Consider the following 21,976-nt stretch of genomic DNA (forward strand, 5'->3'; position numbering starts at 1 on the left):
AACTGCTATGTTTGAGCATGTAAGGATATTCAGATTTGTGGGATTGTCAGGGGTTTTTTTCCTAGTGTGTGTGTTCTTTTTAAATACTGTGGTTAGTACCTGTAAATGGATACAGCTACAGGGTCCAGTTAGCAGAATATTTAATGAAAATGTTTCTGCAGGTAGTTCTGAGCACACAGCAGTGTTTTATGGCAAATTCTCACGTTACCGACACCTACAGGTTAAAGTTGAGCTGCACTGTGATGACACTTTTATGGCCGTATGAGGTGCACCCAACAGCAAGACTGGATTTTTTTTTAAACTGACTTATCAGTGCAGATTCGTTAGAGTAATACTTTTTTCTTTTCTTTTTTTATAATCCATCAAAAATTGTTTAACATGTATGACCTTCACTGCCAGGGTAATATTTTTCTTAACATTCTTCTCTGCTCCACTCCAGAGATTTCCCCAAAAACCTTGAAAAGGTTTCAACACAAATGTTCAAAAAACAAAACTCTGCCTCCTTTGGTGATGTTTCATTAACATAATAAGAGTAAAAGATGCAATAAAGACATTCAAGTCAAGATTTGTGTGTGTGTGTGTGTGTGTGTGTGTGTGTGTGTGTGTGTGTGTGTGTGTGTGTGTGTGTGTGTGTGTGTGTGTGTGTTGGGGGGGAGCTCTATATCGTAACAGCTCACTGGACTGTCACTCCCAGATTTCTCAGACTGGATCCAAAGACAGTCACAGACTCTGGCCAACAATCCCCCAGCTAATGCCGGTCAAGTCCATCACTGTTATAAGAAAATCAGAGAAGTGTGAAGTTGCAAATAGAGACAGAAAATCATTTTTCATCATCCTCCAAGCCATCAGCTCACCAAGCAACTCCTTTATGTCTACAGATCAATACATCAAATCAAATAATATGTACAGAGCACAATAAAAAACTCTTTGAAACTTCCCCTCTCTGATTTCAAAGCTTGGCTTTCAGCCCTCATGTTCCCACAGGTCTCCTCTTGCATTTCATTATTCCCACCATGCCGGCATATCCTAAAAATAACATTCTCTGTATAACACTCAACATAAATACATAGAGTACATAATCTGCTGTGCAGCAAACTCAATCCCTCGTAACACATATGAGCTCTGTGTTCGATTCACACTTAAAACCACTCGGAAAGTTACATTTTCCAAAATGCACAATAACATACACGTTATTGTGAAGCCTCAACCCGCTGAACTCAAACTTAATCAAGTTGCTTGGTGAATAAATCCAACCAGCGAGAGACAATGAAAGTGAAAACCAAGCAAAAACAGAACAAATAAGCGAAGACACAGAGCTCCAACACGGGGAGCGGAACTGCAAACAAACTGACTTACTCCTCCACTAACCCTCCGATCCCCATATCCAATATCGACAATTACCCCATATTGTCACGGCTGCTGCTTCGAAGCCTGCCGTGCCTGCAGTGTGACAGAAGGGTAGTATTTGATTCTCTGGGATGAGAACACTTTGGAAACCAGTGCACTTCTGCATTAATCAATCTGCTTCAAATCCTCATACCTGAAGTGGATGGAAATTACTGGCAGAAGCCATGTAAATGGAAACAATGAGTATGTTTTGGTATACCACTGCTAATTTTACTCGCTTATTAATTGAGTAATAATCTGTAATATTGTAAATCTGTGCAGTTTTACTCATTTGACTAGTCTGGTTTTTAATATAATGCCTCAAGCCACCTAAAGGAACTTTACTGTGCTGTAAGATAAAGACCCCACAATATAAAAGTGAAAATGAGACAGAAACCTGGCTCAGGGAGGGGCAGCCATGTGAGCTGCTGGGGATGAGGTGAAAGAGAAGGAAAAAAAGGAGACAGGACCAAATACACACTACAGGAGGCATCTGCTTCATTTAAGACTGCTTCAGTAGCTGGTATCAGTTTACACACATGCAGGTGTTCTTCTCATTTCCATAATATCATTTGTACATGCCGCTGTCAAATAAGCCAAAGGGAAGTCCAGAATAACTTCTGAGTTATTAAGGAATTCAAGCTGGATGGAGGATCTGACGAACCTGCAGCCAACAAGCTAACAGCAGGTCTCCCTCCAGTAAGCGCTCAGGGTAACAGCAGGAGAAGGTCTGAGAGTAAATCCCCTGTATCAGCTTTATGAACTGGAAACACAAGAGAATTGGCATCATGACTACATGTGTGCATGAGAGATTTGGATGTTATGTAATGATTCGTGATTATGAATTATAGCAGCTTAGTGAATTTCTCGTCCTGGCATTTGACAGATAAACAAACTCAGTATTAGATTTAAAAGGCAGATGAAATACTGCCAGAGTGGCTTTGAACAACCCCCCCCCAAGATTTTTATTACTTGTTTGGGAACAACTTATTTGCAGCAAAACAGACCACAGAGCAACATTAGCTGCATTTGGAGCCAGCTCATGAGTTTTAAAAAGTTCCTATCACATTTTGGGAAATAGGAATCAAGACTGCTGTCAGCTTTTTAGTTTAAGTAGAGCATAAACTAATAAGCTTCTTCTCATCTAAACCTAATATTTCTTCTTTTAGCAGCTTAATGCCCCATTTTATTCACCTGCTTGATGCGGGGCAGGCAGGTTGATGAGAGCGTTTTTAGTGAACACAATTAGCTAACAGATGCTAAACTGAGCTGTAAAGCAGTGACTCATTTTACCGCTAATTATCTAAGCCAACAACAGTGAATTTTTAAAGTTTGAATCCAGATGACTCTGTGGAGCAGTTGGGCACATGTGTAGAAAAGTGCAGACTTTGAAAAACAAATTGGAAGTGAAGCATACCAACGGGTTCTTCTCCACTTCTGCAAAGGGGATGAATAGAAGCAATGCAAAATACAAAATACTGTACTGGCTGTGAGATGTAGAGCGTGTGAAGTGTACACATGCCGAGATGAATTTCTTTTATGTGCAGACTTACTAAAGATTACTCTGACTCTGTAACTGTGTGAAACTGAAGGAGCTGAGCTGTGAACCTCGTATGTCTGACAGCCTGTGTTCATCATACATGCAAATGGAACATTTGAGCAGAAATCTATTTATCATTAATTCTTTTATTCACAGCCTCTCATTACAGACAATCGAATCGTTAAATGTCTCATCAGTCACACATGCAATGATAGTAATGCATTCATTCACTCAACCAGCCGCTTGCCTGTTTTCACCCCATTCATCAACCCTTCAGGTTGCACTTCACAGAGGTTCACCGGGGCTACGACTGCTGCTGATGAGAGCCAGCTTGTCAGGACAAGTGGCACACACACACTTGTATGCTAATGAGGCCTTTCCTGGTTGCTGTGGATGGAGCTGGTCAAACATCAGACACAGATCATCACAATATAATCAAATCAATGCGGTTATGAACAAAGTCAAAGAATCACAGAGTATAAAGCATTTGTCACAGTTGCAACTAAAATAGGCAGTTACATCCTTAAAGGTACAGTAAGTCATTTTAAAGTTTCACTTCTACATCTTCCTACAAACTGATGCATTCTCATAAACTTCGAATGCGTGCATTAAAAATACATAGGAGCAGGCGCCAGCTTGTGGACGCTGTATTCCCAAAGCCGCCATCTTGAATACAGAGCCCGAGGTGGACATCGCTGTTCTGTCTAATTGTGTTTTATCTATGTATCTAGTGTACGGCCACACGTGTAGTGTCTTTATAAATCATGTTTTCATTTAAAGATCAAAGTATGACCATTTAACATTTATTCACGTATATTTTCATCATCTCTTTCTTATTATGGCTTTCTCCTCCTCCTCTTCATCTGCCCCTTCCTTCAACACTGCTGTTGTTCCTCCCTGATTTCCACCTCATCCTCTTCCTCCTCTTCTATCTCAAGCTTCATCTCCTGAACTGAAATCACAGCTTCACTGACTCGCAAGCTCGTATCGAACCCCTTTCACAAAGTTTTACAGCCTCCTCCAGAGTAAATAGATGTGCACACACATTGAGAGAGATGTAAACAACAGTGGACCAGAAGTCTACATTCACCACCGAACGGCAGCCACAGTTGTTTGTCCTATAGCGGCCACCATAGATAAGATTATTCAGAAAACAGAATTCATTTGATTGCAACCTATTGACATCTACTGCTAAGATTTTACACACTGTGCCTTTAAAATCAATGAACACGTGAAGTGATAGATTATTTTTTTTCACCTATTAACTTGGGGAAGCAAAGCAGACGTACATTAGTGGTATTCTTCCAGGATAAACTGTTTACTAAGTGCAATACAGCTACAGAGCCATCTGACAGCATTGTCTGCAGAGCACCTCGGCTAAACTGCTAAATGCTATCAAGCTAACAGTAAACCATGTGGAAAGCAACAAATTCATTCAACATTCAAGTAGTATACCTTCGTAGTATACCATCTTTGAGTGTTTCAACAGATTCAGCAACTCACACAATTCACTTCACCTGAATATTTTTTACATTTGCTCCTCACCTCATTTGCTTCATGTTTCTATTACCGTGACATGAATATGCTTTAAGCAATTAGCTTCATATCAGCAATTAATATCGGTCATGCATTTCTGTTGTTCACTACTTGAAAATAAATCTCTCCCCTCACTCATTACAGTGAGTCACTTCTTCACCTCTGGCATGTCTCTTCAAAGTCTTGGCCACGGTAGGCCTCAGACCCAGTTAGCTTCCAGCCAATCCACCCCAGCAGGTCACTGCATGCTTTATTCTTACTGGCTACAGTCAAGAGATGCTTTTAAGTCACAAGTGGACTAACAAACTAATGTGAAAATAAAGGAGTGGACACAGTTTCATTTACTGCCCCTTTAATTTGGAAATGCAGCAAAGCTGTTATTTATAGCTAATAATAACCAACTAGCTGAAAAGACACAGGCACCAAACATAAATGTAATAAAACTGGGATAATTAAGTCTGAGCATGTTCCTTGTTGTACAGCCAAAGGAATTAGCCATAAGGCAGAATATTCATTAAATTCTCCGCATGTGGGGGTTTAAATTAGCAAAATGCTAACAGGGTGCAATTATTAGCTTTCCTTTCTTTAACTTAATGTTATAAGCAATGATCATTAAATACTTGTTTTGCCATCACAGTTTCAACTGCTTTTTATCCTTTTTTTTACCTCCTGCTCTCAAACCAAAAGGCAACTACATAAAAACAGCATTAAGAGAGTAAATTATGCAGGCAAAGCTGAGTTATTTTGAAGTGTGAGAGTAATAAATGGAAGTGTTAGCAGGTGGTGGTTGACAGCTGAGCATTGGTTGGCTCTGTCTGTGCTGTCATCTACTATCTGTTAGATTATATAAATATAGGTGAGAAGAAATAGAAGATGAAATAAAGTAGATGAGCTGCCAAAACTGTCCAGAAAGATTTAAACCATAGCCGGAAGTGATAGGGATTAAATAAAAATCAGTCTTATTTTAGTTCCTCCTCATCATTATCACTGGGACAGAAAGGTAATGAGTTTTTTTTAAGAGATAATTAGGTTAATTTCACGACATGACAAAAAACCTTCTGTTAGTTTGAACACAGGGAAAGATTATATAATGCATCCTAAACAGGAAATTAGGGAAACCTTGTCTGACTCTGTATCTATGCCTGCAGCTATATTGTGTCCTGTTTTTTGTTTTGTTTTTTTTGTTTTTTTTTATCTCATCAGAGAAATTTAAAAGGGAAACAAATCAAGTGTCCTCTTTGTCATGCTCTCTATCTACTGCAAGATGCCTCGCCTTTCTTTCCATGCAGCAGATAAATGGTTCGAGATGCTGAGGTTTGTAAAGATAGATGTAGAGGAAGAGGGAAAAGACAGGACAAAGGGTGACTAAGAGCGATGAAAAGACAAGTGAAATGCGCCCTGGCCAACCAACGATGAGGATTTGTGCACAATTAACTTGGGGTAAACAAGATTGGACAGGAGTGTGCCGGTTTAGGTCAGTGGGATGAGCAGACAACTATATGCCGAATGACTGAGAGCAACCGGCCCGGGTTGGAGTTTGACTCCCAGTCCTTTGCTGCATGTCTTCCTTCACTTTTCTGTCAGTTTTCACTGTACCTGTCCAAAAGAGAAGAAGCCCCAAAATCTTTTTTTAAAATAAGATTGGACAGAAGCACACAGCTGGAAGCATACTTGAAAGATTATATATGTATATGCTAATTATAATGGGCCTACAATAGAACCCTGAGGTACGCCCTTGAACAATAAACTAGATGTATTGATTTGCTGGCTAATCAATTCCCAACCTCCCTGCTTTAAACCAACCCAGCAAAAGATTTCAGACAAATTCACACCCGAACTCGTACAGTATTAAGTTGTTCAATTTAAAAGCTGCTTCTGGTGCTGAGTGCTGTAAAAACACAGTGAAAACCCGTTCAGTGTTTCTGTGGAAAAAAAACACTAAAGGCAGATGAGGTGAACCAAGTAAAATTTGCGTGTCTGAATAATTTTGAGTCTTATTCTTATCTGCAAACACCATTTAGTATGCATGACTGAATGATGTTTGCACCCTCTCTACTCTTTGAAGAGACTTTGAAGATCTCTCACTTTTTGGCTTTTCAAGGCATGCCGCCCCCCTGTGTTCACCAGCTGCAGGAAAAACAACTAATGCAAGCTAGATCAATGAGCACATAACACTCAGAAGGAAAATGTCTGTTTAGTTTGCTGTGACTTCTAAGGAAGAAGCAAGAGGTTAGTGGATTTTTTTTTTTAATTTTAAGATCAGAGATCTGTGAAAACAGTTATTTTCTGATTTTTCTTTAAATTATAATCAGTGTAGAAACAAATTTGGCAAAATCAAAAGTTAGTTGGGGTTGGGGGAGGGGGTAAAGCAGTAGTCCAACAGATGGTCCAAAATTAAAGCCACCTGTTTTTGGGAAATACTTCTTCCCTGTTTGGTCTTCCTTCTGTGCTAAGATCCAGGAGAGCAGCTCCTCAAACAGTGACTGAGGTTATCGTGCCAAGGTCACCAAGACAGCTGTGGAGGTGATAGCTTTTCCTTCACTTAAATAGAAAGCTTTTTAACTACAGCAGAAGCGATCTTAAAGTGAAGGCCAGAAATGGAGCTGAGATTTGAGCAAACACTGAGGAAATGGATGGAACGGGGATTTCTGTCAAATGCTTTAAGTAACATTTGCTCCCATTATTGTTGAATGAATTCTGAGACCTTTGGATCCTTCCTATAGTCAAACAAAACTTGGGGAACAAACAGATTGCGATGATTAGTAGCCTCAAATGCAGTGCTAGCACAAGTGTTTGTGCCAAGAGGATGTTGCTACTTATCTCCAACCCTCTTTCCTGATTTAGTTTATTTTCTCTTTGACTCAGAAGGTTACCCACACATTGGTTGTTTCCCTTTGGTTTCCAGAAAGCTTCCCCCAACTACTGGCAGCGCTTTTTGACTGTGATAAAAAATTTTTAAGATACTAAAGCCAATGTGCCAGAAGTACTTCTCCTTCTTCCTGAAATTAATGCTGACCTGTTCTCAGAGCAGAAACCAGAATTTGTAATCCATTAACACTGATTTCCCTAGCCCTTTCCAGCAGTAATAACTGTGACACACAGACAGACACGCTGTCAATCATTCTTATTATCGCTGGAGCTGTGTGACCTTCTAACAGGCAGCTGGAGTGCAGTGGCAATTGTGGGGTACTGATCCAACAAAAAGGCAATGGGAGGATGTTGTTGTAATAGAAAGGCTGACCTGTTTGGGTCATGTGAAGTCACACCACAAAAAACTCCAAAAGAAAAGCTGTCCTGGTGAGTTTCTTTTGGCGCTCCATTGTGTGATCCCTGGGATAAACTGTGAGACAGTAAATCCTGTATCGATTTTGCTCAGTGCGTGCTGTGTCTGAGAAACTGGCCTTTTATAGCAGACACAGAGAGTTTATGCTCCCTACACTGTTTTTTTCATATTTCATTAATAAGTTCAGAGTACATATTTACTTGAAGTGAAAGTGCGGATTCAATTCTGTGCCAAGGTCCTTTTTTATTTGTCACTCACTCATTATACACTGCAGATTTTTCAATATTTCATTGTTAGCCTCCAAAATGCATTTTACTCTCGCCGCTGGAAATTTCACAGACGGCGTTCTGCACCGGTGGTGACCTTCGCACTAAAAGTTGACCTCGACTGGCTGATATTTTAAGTATTTCCACATTCATTTTCTGTTTAAAATTGTCCCATATGAAAACAGGGGACTGTTTTCAAACAGGTTTATTCAAGGATTTCTAATTAATTGCCTCAAGGCAACGGTTGTAGTGATTTGGTGTTATATAAATAATAAAATTGATAAAACTGAAAAAGCTGAAGCTGCTGGCCAAACATCCATAGAGTTGACAGTGATAATTGTCTGTTGGTCTGTTAATATGACATTATACACAGTTTGAGCCACATGACCTGTTTGAGCTCTAAACGTTGTAATTACATGTTCTCTTAAAGGGAACTCAGAGGTTGCCAGTATAAACTCCTAACTCAAAAAATCAGCAGATGAGACTACCTGCCATATGTCTCTTACCTTTTTCCGCTTTATGCTTCCGCTCTTCCTCGTTAATTAATAACTTGAGCAATAACTTTGTTGCAGCTAGTTTGAAAATTCTTGTTTGCAATTATGAACTCATATCCATCAAATATTGGTCGCCATATTTGGAGACATCGCTCAAAGCACAACGTGGCATCTGTCAATGACAGGAGGGTTCCTGCTAAAGTAAAATAAATCTGGATTTCTCAGCAGTCAACCATTGAAGCCAGCTGCTGCTGCTGCTGCTGTTGTTGCAGAAGGCTCAGAATTGATGAAAAGCTTCAGATGTTTATTGCAGATCTGAAAATGCCCTGGCAGACACACATGTGACTTTTTTATGGATTCAGCTTTCTTTGGAAAGCCTTTTCTTTCCCAGTCAAAGGAAATCATTTTACACCGAGAAGTGAAATTGCAAAAAATGGTGATCAGTTTCTATTCTCACTCGGCCCCCATTGGAACAAGCCTTAGGGATTTATAGTGAGGCACAGCCAGAGTGACAGACTGCTGAGTGATTATTATGCACCTACCAGCTGAAGTGCCAGGTGAGGCAAACAGAAAATAATTCAGTGACTCTGTCAAGGAGACTAAACAATAGAGATGTTGGCAGAAAAAAACACTGGGGAGTTTGAAAAGGAACAAATGAGGTAAATTTGAAGGGAGGTGATTGTTCAAATGTTGGCACCATTTCTTTCTGGATCCCAAACTGGTTTTTCATGGCTAAAATTAAACAAGAGCAAAGATTAGAAAGTAATACTGTTAGAGCCCGACCCATTTGGCTGATTTTATCGGCCAATAGCAGCTTTGCTGGTTCGGCATTTATAACAGACGTTAAATGAAAATTTAAAAATCAAAGAAGAGAATGACTGTAAAAACAAAAATATGTAAAAACACCTTTTACCACCAGAGTGCACTGAGCAACCTGTTGGAAACACATATTTGGCACAAACAGGATAACCAGCTGATCCGAGCAGATTCTGGCGAAGCGCAAACCAGTGAATAAAAACATTATAAATGTTGAGAAAATCTGTTTATGTTTATTGTATATGACAAAAACGAAAATATTGGTCAATATCTTGTAATATTAGATTTTTAAATCAACAAATATGGATATCAGTCTTAAAAATCACCTCTCTATAACTGCTTCTTCACTTCAGTACAGATTAAACCCAGGGGGGGTTTCCACTCTCCTAACGGGTCTGAACTGTTTCCCCTAACTGATGGAAACTGATGGAGTTTGTCATGGTCCTGGGCCATGTTGGCCCAGTGTTCTTAGTTTTCTTGTATGTTTGTATTTTGTTCCTTATTTAGGCCATGTTTTCTGAGTTGCCCTGTTGTGTTGTTCCCTAAGTGTTTTCCCTTCATGGCTTTTACCCCCTGTGTGCCCCTCTGTGTATCTGTGAGCCCTCGTCTCTCCTTATGTTTTATTCCATGTTTCCCCTGCCCATTATGTCCAAGTTCTCCCCGTGCTCTCTCTCCCCCCCCTGTGTGCCCTGTGTATTTATGAGCCCTCGTCTCCCTTTGTGGTTGTTTCATGTTTCCCCAGCCCGTTATGTCTGTGTTTTCCCCGTGCTCTCTCTCCTCCTGTCTGAACCTCTGTGCACTTCCTGTTTACTTTGTGACTCTCACGCCCGTACATGTCATGTTCAGTTCACCCCGCCCTGTCTCGTTATGATTATCAGTGTCACCTGTGTTCCCCGTGTGTTCCCACTTTCCTCGTTTACCCTCTGTGTATTTCTGTCTGCGTCTCCCTCTGTTTGGCGTGACGTCGTCCCTCATGCTGTGTGTGGATCTCCCTGTGAGTTCTTAGTTTATGGTTTCCCAGTTTAGTCTAGTTTGTATGTTTGTTCTCCCAGCAAATAAAGCTGTGTTTTGAGTTCACCTCCCCGAGTCTGTGAGTCCTGCATTTTGGGTCCAACTCCTGCCTGCCGCACAGCGATTCCTGACAGAGTTATGGAAACTCCCATCCAAATATCCATCCATCATTTTTTCAACTTTCCGAAACTGACCCGTGATTCCCACCCACTTCAAGCCATGCCTGGACAGCACTACATGGGTGAGAAAACAAGCTAAAATGCTTCCACTCCTGGTGAGACTGTTTACAGAAGGTATAAATAATTGGTCTGACAACACAAGCTGTTTCTCTGCTCCCACCATAACCCCGTCTAGGCTTGAGAAGGAGTGTCCAGGCTGTTTCTATCAAGAGTGGAGTCTTCCCTCTGAGGGGATCTGAGGGTCAAGCAGGAGGGAGAGGAAGACGAGACTGGAGAATGAGACAGATGTGCAAGACACAGAGGAACTCTGGGTACTTGGCAAACAAAAGCAGGAAGATGAGGAGGAGAAGAGGGGGACTACTGGATGGCCAGGACGGAGACAGACAGAAATAAAATACCAGTGATGGAGAAGGGAGAAACCATGACAAGGGATTTTCCGCAGATAAATGCTCTTCTTACCCTTCCCATTATACTGTTTGTATAAATGTAGGGCACCAGCAGTTGAGGTGGTGGAGCAGCATGTTGTGGGTGAATGTGAGACACTGCAATGGGCTTCTGGGGTAACGGCTCTATATAAATGCAGTCCATTTACCATGTGGAGAGGAAAATTACAGCCAGGCTTCAACAGAAAACGGGCCCCTATGGGGGCAATCTGTCGATGAGCTATCACGGCTTGTTTGTGGGAGCGCCGAGCATTCGACATTTCTGTCTGTCGGGGAATATCTAAATGAAGTGCTTTCATTTAAAGTGGACCCACTGTGCTTTTCCTCATTTTCTGCCATATATACAGTGTGACAATTGTGGATGCTTACATTAAACAAAGTTTCAAATAGTGAGGTCAGTGAATGTACGATAAATCCACTGAGCCGAACACTGAAGCTTCAGATGGATCCAAACACGCCACCGATCGACAGGTTATCCTCCTCTTTGATATCTGTGATGTCATTTATGATGAAGATATTCTTAATAGCTTGGACAGTCTCGGTCGTTGTGTCCTTGGGCAAGACACTTCACCCGTTGCCTACTGGTGGTGGTCAGAGGGCCCGGTGGCGCCAGTGTCCGGCAGCCTCGCCTCTGTCAGTGCGCCCCAGGGTGGCTGTGGCTACAATGTAGCTGCCATCACCAGTGCGTGAATGGGTGGATGACTGGATATGTAAAGCGCTTTGGGGTCCTTAGGGACTAGTAAAGCGCTATATAAATACAGGCCATTTAGCATTTACCATTAATATGGTTGTCACACAGATCTGGAGTTTTTCCTTCACTCTGTCACTAAGTGCTTGCTCAGAGAGTGTCATTTGAATGTCGGAGGATTTCTCTGTATTATTAAAACTGAACTCAATGAACTGTAAATCATACAAAGTTACTGTAACAGAGTCCAAGACTAAAATAAAAGTTATGCCCAAAGTGCTGAGTTTAGCTGTTTGATTACATAAAACGTGTCCATTTAATTTTCGTACATAAGTAAAATGTTACATTTTATGGAATCTAGTCAAATGAAATGTAATCGGTTAGTAATAAACTGAGTTTATATCAAGTGCGTTTTCCTTAATGATTTTATTTTTGAGTTTATATAGTTCAGCTGCATTTTACTCAGAAGTATTGCTCCACGTGTGTTGAGGGTGAAGGATATTTTTGAGTGCAGATCTACTTCAAATGCTTTATTTTCAGCTTACATGAGCATTAAGAGTTGTGCCCTTACACAGATCATCAGTGCAAGCTGCTGGTTATGGATGGATGCTGACGGGAAGATGGATGTGATGATTAAAAAAATCTGGGAACACGCAGAAACAGCACAACTGCTCTTCTTCAATTGTAAAACCCACACTAGAATTCAGACTTCCATCTGTTTTTCCTCACTCTACAACCTCAGACAAGCATTTAATTTCAAAACTACAAAGATTCAAACAGCCTGAAGCCACTTTGTGTCTTCTTATTTGAAGAAAGACAAAACCAGCGTCACACCATCGGGACACATCAGCCACTTTCTGTCGGGTTTGAAACAAACGTCAAATGGCATGGAGACGGAAAACAGTTGCATAGATACAAAGAACAAGACAAAGCTGTAAATCCAGAGGTCTGCTGAAAAAAACCCCACCTCTACTTCCCAAATAAAAGTCCAAAATTGGCTCAGTGACAAATCTGAGATCTCTGGCCCCATGATGAGATTCAAACAGGTACTCATGCTCGAGCTAACTGAGTGTTTTAAATTCAATTTTCTCTCCCCTTCAGTCAGAATGGGAAAAAAAGTTGCACTTTTTCTCAAATGTCCAAAGTTGTTGAAGGACTGCAGCAGTAAACACACACACACACAGCAGAGATCTGTGGTAAACATGTCAACTTGTCCTGGCCATTAATTAGAGCCCTTTGGCACCGTCTTTGCAGTAAGAAGCCAGCACACAGCAGAGGACTGCATTACCACGGTGACTGTGGCCAAAATCTCATCCTGGATGTGATGGATATACAGCTGGACAGATAAATAGACATGTGATGTGAAGAAATTATGTGTACATCCAGACAAATCCCTTTATTAAATTCCTCCATCAATCCTTGTAATTTAGAAAATGCTGTGACACGGTGGTGAGCTATGTCAGCATCCAATCAGTGATTTACACAGTGCTGAAGAAAGCCAGATTAACATTTAGCCTCGTTCCCCACAGATTATATTAAAGGGCTGCAGCTGTAAAAAGCTCTCTTTCTGTCAGCTGGTTGTCCAGGACTGTGAGAGACCTCTGCCACGGACAGTGCCAAAAAAAATGCTCATCTGTCTGCCTGAGAGACAGGAGGGTGTAAGAGAAAGGACAGCAGAAGAGGCACAGAGGGGAAAACACAGGCAGAGAGAAAGTTTGTCATGTGAAACCCAGAGTCACTCTATCACAACTTTAAATTGAGAGGCTTAGTCAGAGGCTCGGCACAGACCGGAGTGCTCTGAGGGTATTAATGAATCCAAGACCTTTACTGATCATCTTTCTTAGTGCCCGGTACCTCAGAGAGCGATGGCACGAGTGCAGGAGTCCTGCAAAAGTGTTCAATTAAAAGTTAGCCGAATCAAATTCTGAATGCAAATACGGCTGGCCACTTAGCTTATAATAACCAATTATGTATTATGAATGAATATTAATGCAGTGGACTGCTGGGTGCTGAAAACACAGGAACGTTAAGCTGACTGTTGTGAAAAATTATTCATTATATTTCCCATTTAATGTTACTTTACAAAAGAAAGCCTGACTGTTGCATGTGCTAAAGCCCCAGTGCCCACACATTACACCTGTATATGTTAGCTTTAGAAACACAACATTTAGACACATTTAGGCTCCAGCCATGCCATCTTTTCAGTGAAGCCTACCAGTGTGTGGGTTAGTGAGCAGACTATTCAGGAGTCCTCTTGTTAGCTAAAAAACAAATATTTATTAATATGTAGGAAATAGAAGGAAATTCTAGAATTTAAAATTTACTAATGCCAACTGATGCCTGAAAAGATGAATCCCATCATTGTAGAGCATGACTAAAGCAAACTGACATGAGGAGCTGAACAAGGACAGTGCAGAACTTCTACTTGAACTTTGCAATTAGATCAGTGAAATAATCTGCGTACTTCAATACCTCAGTTAAGAAACTTTAAAAAGTCTTTAGATATACTGGGAGCACACGTAAGTTTTACTGGGGATGTACAGGTCAGTGGGAAATCTGCACTGTAACTTTGTCATATCCGCAAACCCATCTGAAACCCTTAACCATAACCTACAGCCTGGCCTTGACATGCACCTCTCAAGAAATGTGACTACACATTAATTACACATAATCTCGCATGAAAATGCCGACATTAAACGTCCTCGCTGAACTTGTGGGTTCAGAATGGGATTCAACAAATCATTACAGTGGTTACTTCTATCATTTATATACAGTCTACGACACAAATTTGTATCAAATAATTAAGGCAAATTAAACATAAAGCATGAGCTTTTCCTTCATTTTGTGTGCCAGGTTTCTATTGGCCAATCGCATCCTCATCACCGCCCGAGCGGCACAAACCATCGGGAATAACTTCAGAGGTCGTTGTCACATCCTGTCTGAAAGCCCTTTAAGGGACCGGACAGACATTAAGCAGGTCTGAACATTAAAAGCAAAGCCCTCCCCAGCATTATTAATATTAATAAACTCCTCTTTACTACAAGAAAAACTCAGCTGTGGACTCCAGTAACTCTACAAGACTCCAAATGGAAAGGTCAGAATAGGGTTTTAAAATATGTCGAACAGAATCAGAGAAATCATCATTTTCATTTCACAATCTTCTTCCTTGTCAGAAGCTGACAGATAACCCCACACACACACACACACACACACACACACACCGCTGCAAATAAGCCACGGGGGGCTCTGTTGCAGACTTGTGTTACGCAAGCCGGGGATAATTTATTCTCCAGGTTTTGCTTCAAGTAGAAATGAAATGAGGAGGGAGATGAAGAGTTCTTGTGAGGTTTCTTGGCTCTGCGTCCACGACCGCAGATTTCTTCTCCTTTTTTTGGCCATTTTGAAACTCATTCTGATTCAAGTGGCAGCACTCGAGGGGTTTCATCAGACTTCTTTCACGTGTCCAGTTCTCACTGCACAACTGAAGCTGACTTTGATTACTTTGACTGAAATCTTTCCCTGTACATAGTTTAATGGCAGTAGCCAAAATCATCACAAATACAACAAAACTACTATAAGACAAAGTTTGATTGACCATAAAACTTTACCCAATCCCTGTTCAAGGCCCTCTTCCTCTATAACATTTCTAAACTGTCTCTTCCCTTTCTAATGTCTTAGATCTGCACGATACAACAGTTTGTGATATCATCAGCATCGCAGATCTTGCAGGCCTTGTGAATGATCCCTTCTCACAGCTGCTGCAAACCCCTTTCTGTGCTGAAGAAACCTAAACAAACAGCTTCGACACAAGCAAACAGCCATGCTTCCTTTCAGGCTCTGGTGAACTGTCCTAAAGATGTACAGTTATGGTTGGAGATAAGCTTCCTCAATCTGAACAAAACCAACAGAGAAATTATTTACTTCCAGCAATCCAGCCTGTTAGATGGGTATGACAGCTAAGACAGGCCTCTCAACGTGTTACTGCCACATGTCACTGGTGTGATTTTTCACTGTGCTTTAAAATCCGATGAACAGATTAGATCTGTTGTTAAGACAAGTGTATTTCAAAGGCTCTTCTGTAAGGTGAGGTACGCCTCCAAGCAACATGACTTTGAGAGAGTAATTCATGCTTTTATTACCTCTTGATTAGACTATTGTAATCCTTTAGATGTTGGCTCAGTTGTGACTTTGTCAACTGCATTATATAAAGAGCACTAAGGTCTACAACTAGCTGGTCTAAAATATTCCTAGATCCAAGTTTAAAAGCAGAAGCGACAGAGGCTTTTCTTGTGTCACATAAGAGCTGCTCAGTCTCTCAATCACTTTAAAACACTGTTAAAAACCAGTTTACCGGTTCTAGTTCAGCAGTCTTGTTTTATTTGATTTTTACTCTATATTTCTTGTCGGTTTAGTGACTGTAATGCGTAGTGAAAGTTTTGTACAACTTGTACAGAACAATGTGCTATAGAAATAAACTGTATGTATTTTTACTAAGTGACTGGGCGACTGAAAATATTTTGTCCTCTGTGGATAAAATGGCACATTGTCATTAAGCCTGGCTTCAGTAACTGGTGTCGGTCTATCATTACACATTCAGCTTACTTCCCATTTCCAGTCGAGCTCATTAGAGCCGGATCTGCAGGCGAGAAACCTTCCCTCTGTCCGGTCTCCAGGTAACTCTGCCCTCTTGCTGTGTAGCTGTGAAACAAGCAGCAATGACGGCTGCTGTAAATATTAGCTAATGAGCTGCTGGTTTGCAGTCCTCATATTATTTGACCTGCAGGAGCTTTTGTGCCTCAAAGAGCACATCGAGCTTTTCTTCATCTCCATTAAGCTTCAGTCCTCAATCGTGCAGTTTTTCCTGTGGGGCTGCATCATTTAGATCGGTGAGAAGGAAAACATTTCAGCATTTTTACTACATGATAACCTTTATGTTTACTTGTTTCATCTATGAATCACTAATGCACATGTAAATAGGTTTTTTGAGTGAAAAACCTTAAAGAGACAGACATGACTAATGGGTCCATCACCAACACTGCACAGTAGCCCGGACTCAGGAAGACCTCGGCATTAGACTTTGATATGAGCAGGATGAGCGGGGAGACAAAGTTCAAGCCCCTCATGGTGCATGAAACTTTAACAGGCATCTGAAAGATTAACAACACTCTGAACACGCTGTCACCGCTGTTACAGCTGAGCAGTAACAGCGACTCGTTCACGAGCAAAACTGAAAGCTTTCTCACACCATCGGTTTTCACTCAAACGTGCCCTTTCCTGAGTATAATGACGCCAGATTAACCCGGCAGAGGACTGCAGCGTCGGACAGTCTTATGACACTTCACCTGTGGGAACAGCTGGTGTGTCTCACCATTGTAACCGATATTTTTCTTAACAAATCTCATAAAAAGATGAAAACTAGCAGCGTGTTACTGTCAAGCTTGAGGCCATTCATCTCTGCTAAGGACACGGGATTATTTTTAAATTGGCTGGATCTTGTGAAAAGCATATATTTCAAAACATGTTTGGTTTTTTTTCACAACCTTGTTTTAAGGCAATACCATGATATCAAATAAGCCAGTGAGCTTTTAATAGCCACACTTAGCTTCAGAAATAAGAGGTTGGGGTTTTTTTGGTAAACGGACTGGTTCTTATATAGTGCTTTTCTACTCTGTATGTAACATGGCTCATTCATGAAAGCACATAGAGTACTTTTCTAAGTGTAAGAGCTCTCTGCCTTAAAGCCATGCACATCAAATGTTTCAGTATCTTCCCCATGTAGACTACAGAGCCAGGGATCTAACTACCAAACTTCCAACTTGCTTACCCCATTCATACTTTCTCACTGCGAAGGAAAACACCTCAGAGCTCTCCTTCTCCTGAACCACCCACAGTCTTGCAGCACCTGGTATCCCCAGGCTGTCTCCCATCCTAGTACTAACCAGGCGCAACACTGCTTAGCTTCTGGGACCAGCTTCACCATGGTGAAGCGGCTTTAATCAGAGCACATCATTTTCAAAATCAGTCAAGTCAACTCAAATCCAACAGCTGGCTTTGGCTTTTTGTGGAATATGTTGACAAGAAAACAAAAACAAGCTTAATTTTTTTTTATTCACCCCAGGGATGAAACAAATATTTCAGCCTAAGCCTGGTCTAAGCTGAGTTTGGCTTTGCTGACTGCTCCCACCCTTGATGACACTGACCAGTGGCAGTGGCATTTATTTGTTCTGTCACGTCAGTTTTGCACTAGTAAAATGTTCGAAGATAGTGTGAGCTAGAGCTGAGGGAGCCTGTAAAAACATGGTTATTGTTGGTTCCCTGTCAGTGAATGGTGAGAAAATACTGTAATGAAAATATGCTTCCTCTTTTTTTGCCTTAAGTTGCATTTTCCTTTATTCCTTATTTGCTTCAGCAGTCAGCATTAATAAAAATGACTTCTCTTGATTCCTAAACAGCAGTGAATGTCTGCCTCGTCTAGATGATAAGACAGCAGCCGCATGCATTAAAAAAAGAGCTCCATGCTATAATCTCCCAGCAGGTCTATGAATAGCATTTTAAAAGAGCTTTAAAACACATCTTCACAGCATTTTTTTCTTCGTTTCTTCTTCTTCACATGGTGCTGAAACAGAGGGGCCCCGGGGCTTTTTCCCCTCACTGTCAGAAAGTATGAATAACTGTTTACTGGGCTTAGCAGATGCCTCACAGTCAGGGGGAATCACTCTCTTTCTGCAGCACAGATGGGGACCCTCTCCTCTACTTTCGGCTGCACCCAATACGCCAGACCTCCACTAAAAGAAAACAATTGGTGGCAACTCAGTGCAGTGTGTTCGGGTTTTCTTTGAACGCACGGCATCTGCTTTCTCTCCCTAATAGGGAGCTTGATGGGAAAATCTTTTGGTGCAGACAAGAGCTGTCACAGGAAACCGCTGCTGTGCGTCCTTACATCATGGGAATATAACTTGTTGTAGCAGCATCTGCGGCTATTCCGCCATCTCTCCAGTCTGAGTGCATGCATAATAATATTTATTTTTCTTTGGCTTTTTATTGCAGCAGACTGGGAATTTTGGAAGGATGATCTTGTCAGAAAATGTCCATCTAAGTTTTTCTTGGCCTTACAGCCCTGACAGCTGTTACATGGCAGAGGTCCAGGGGACTGTGGGCTGAAGGTCCTGGCAAGACACTGACCACATCCTTCAGCATACAGCAAGCTTAACTGGCATTAAAATGTCATTAAAAAGAACTTTCTGCAGTGTGTTAGACACAGCTTTTTTCTTTTATCCACCTCAGGTGTACAGAGGTAGCTACTAGAAAAGAAGTCCTTAAAAATCAAAACCTGGGTATTTTCAGTGAGTGTCAAGATGGTGCCAAAACAATATAACAGCTCAATAGATCGTGGAAAGAGTCTCTGCAACTGAACTCCTCTTCATCACCGAGTCATTATGTGGATTATACCTCCCTGATTTTGATTGTTATAGGTTATAGGCTGTCAAAAGGGCTCCGTCACAACAGCAGGTTATTGAGGTTCACATTATAACTGATGGCAGCCACCACTGAGCACTCTGTCAGTACAGAGCAAAACGCAACCCATCCATCAGAACATCTACATTTGGCACCCCACGGAAACCTGATTTCATACATGATTTTATTGTACCAGAAAAAGAAATAAAAAAAAACACTGGCCCTGATATATAGGTCAGGTCTGTCCACTGGGGCATGATGCCGTGATGCAACACTGCTTATCCTCCCTTCAGTGCATGAGTTATGAGATATGATAGATGTTCCTGACACTTCCTAGAGAAGAGACTGTGTACGCTCTGCAGCTGGGCAGTGCAGAGGAGCGCATTAATATAACAGACCAACGCAGGGGTATTTGCATTTGCAGGTGTAAATGTGCAGCACGGAATCAGAGAATAGCATCCTGCTCCAGTGCGCATATATGAAGATACATGGAAAACAACTCTGGCTGCAAAGAGCTGTTTTTATGTGAAGCAATTTCTGTTACAGCTCAGACAGGATGAGGAGGAGATTTCAATGATAGTTAAATAAAAACAGTCAATCAAATACTCACTTAAAACCCCAACAACAAAAAGTTTCAGCACCGCGAACTCATTTATATCCATCACGCTGCGAGAATCCAGTCAGCCTTGAACGAAAGCTCAGCTGCAGCTCCGCGGAAATGTACATTTGAAGCGATCCATACTTGAAATTATCCCAAAAGAGCGAGTTCCTTCATGCTGTCAGAGAAGAAGGGTGTTTTTTAAGGGGGGAAGAAAAGGCGCAAGAAAAAAAAAAGAAGAAAAAGAAAGAAATTAAAAGAAAGAAATCAGATGCCAGAGCGCGATTATGGACTGTCCTCGTGATGATCGCGGAGCTTCTCTGTGCCGTCAGGAGTCAGAACTCAGGACCGTAAACCCGTCCTGCATCCTCGGGAGGGAGGGGAGGGGCGCAGTCACACCGGATCACACAGTGGTTACCAATTAATTCTCAGCAGGCGACTGGAGACATTTAAAAGTGAGACGCGGAATTGTAGTTGATATGTAAATGACATAAGGATTCATCAGGAGCAAATAAAAGCAGGTCACCTCCCCACCACCATCTCTCCAATAATAGGCCTATTCTGTATTTGAACGCATGCTCACATAATGCGGCTTAAAAGAGCTTTCATAGTCTTTTCAAATGAAATGAAATAGTCATATTTGTACGTTTTAATTATCGTGTAGCTCCGATGGTCTAAATGTTGCTCCACTTTAGGTCACAACGACCCAAACTTTCTTTCGATGAAGCAATACTGACCTCGTATGGTTTCTTTTCACACTGCACTATCAATCAGTCTGCCTGGATTAAAAACAGAAAATGATTAAAGCCTTGTGTAACATTAAGATTACGCAACAGCCGAGCGCACTCAAATTCAAATTAAACATGTCCTGGTTGTGTTTGGATTTAAAGGATTTTGACGGAAAGCCCTTTTGCCTCCCCCCATTTAGTCTATTTAACAAAGTGGATCAGCCAGTTTAATTAGAATAGAGTATTGGCATTGCTCTGTAGTTAACTGTTAAGGTCTAACAGTAGCTCTGTTTTGCAAGCTTAAGGTGCAGTAAATTATTTTTTTGACTATAAAAAATAGTTATTGCACTCATAAATATAACCTGATTACTGTCTTCTAAAAAACTGATGGATTGTCTCTAAATCTATCTCTAAAATTAGAAATATCCTGTCTCAGAGTGACGACTCACGGACCGGTACCGGTCCGAGGCCCGGGGGTTGAGGACCGCTGTATTAATAGACCTCTCTGCATTGAATCATATCTGTTATTAACCTCTGTCTCTCTTCCACAGCATGTATTTGTCCTGTTTTTCTTCTCTCGCCCCAACCGGTCGCAGCAGATGGCCGCCCCTCCCTGAGCCTGGTTCTGCCGGAGGTTTCTTCCTGTTAAAAGGGAGTTTTTCCTTCCCACTGTCGCCAAAGTGCTTGCTCATAGCGGGTCATATGATTGTTGGGTTTTTCTCTGTATCTATGAAGCGCCTTGAGGCGACTTTTGTTGTGATTTGGCGCTATATAAATTGAATTGAATTGAATTGAATTGTCATAAGCTTATTATTAATCCATTGAAAATACATAGGAGTAGGCACGGTTTGTAGATGCCATGTTAAATATAGTGGTCAAAATGGATATCTGCTTACTTATGTTTTATGTATTCGGCTAGAGACTGGCGACCAATATCCTCGTTATTGTGTCATTTATAAATACACATATGTTTATCCATCTATTACTGTTACACCGTGAGCAGCTATCACTGCTGCTACGTCACTGAGAGCAACAATCATAGTCAGAATTTTGGTATTTATGAAGGAAGATTAATGCTATAACAATGATGAATTAAGTACTTGTTAATGCCTTATTAATACCCTAGTAAAGCTGAATAGTGTGACATTATTATAAACGCCTACCCAGTTTGATTTAATTCTCACATCAAATGAGAGTTTATTTGCTACGGTAGCTCTATTTCAAATAAAATTTGTGCTGGATAAAAGCATCTAGCAGAGGCTAACAGCTGCAAAAATATCAGTTTTGACCTACAGGAAAATGTAGGATATCCTCAACAGCTCACCTCACCGCTGCTGTCATTGGATAGAAGTGAGCTTCACTGACTCATCAACTGGGACTCCTTTCACAAAGGTTTACAGCCTCCTCCAGAGTAAATAGACGTGGGCAAATACTGCGAGCTGAGGTAAACAGCAGACTGACAACCGAACTCACTACAGATGAATGGCAGCCAGTTATTTGTCCTACAGCAACTACTGTAGATAGGATTATGCACTTGGCAGGGGTAAGAAAAAAGA

General features: G+C 41.2%; 1 protein-coding gene across 1 annotated transcript in view; it reads right to left on the reverse strand.

Annotated features, from left to right (window-relative positions):
- Nucleotides 1-20,247, reverse strand: part of LOC146701368 (receptor activity-modifying protein 3) — a 35,162-nt gene extending 14,915 nt beyond the window's left edge. The window contains exon 1 of the mRNA XM_085467774.1: nt 19,705-20,247. Within this exon, the coding sequence (XP_085323900.1) occupies nt 19,705-19,756 (52 nt within the window). The 5' untranslated portion in view covers nt 19,757-20,247. The remainder of the gene's footprint in view (nt 1-19,704) is intronic.
- Nucleotides 20,248-21,976: the final 1,729 nt, after the last annotated feature.

This window comes from Copadichromis virginalis, linkage group LG9, assembly GCF_057382275.1.
Source record: "Copadichromis virginalis isolate Kocher_CV1m ecotype Utaka linkage group LG9, C_Virginalis_male_GT1.1, whole genome shotgun sequence".
Lineage (NCBI taxonomy): Eukaryota > Metazoa > Chordata > Actinopteri > Cichliformes > Cichlidae > Copadichromis > Copadichromis virginalis.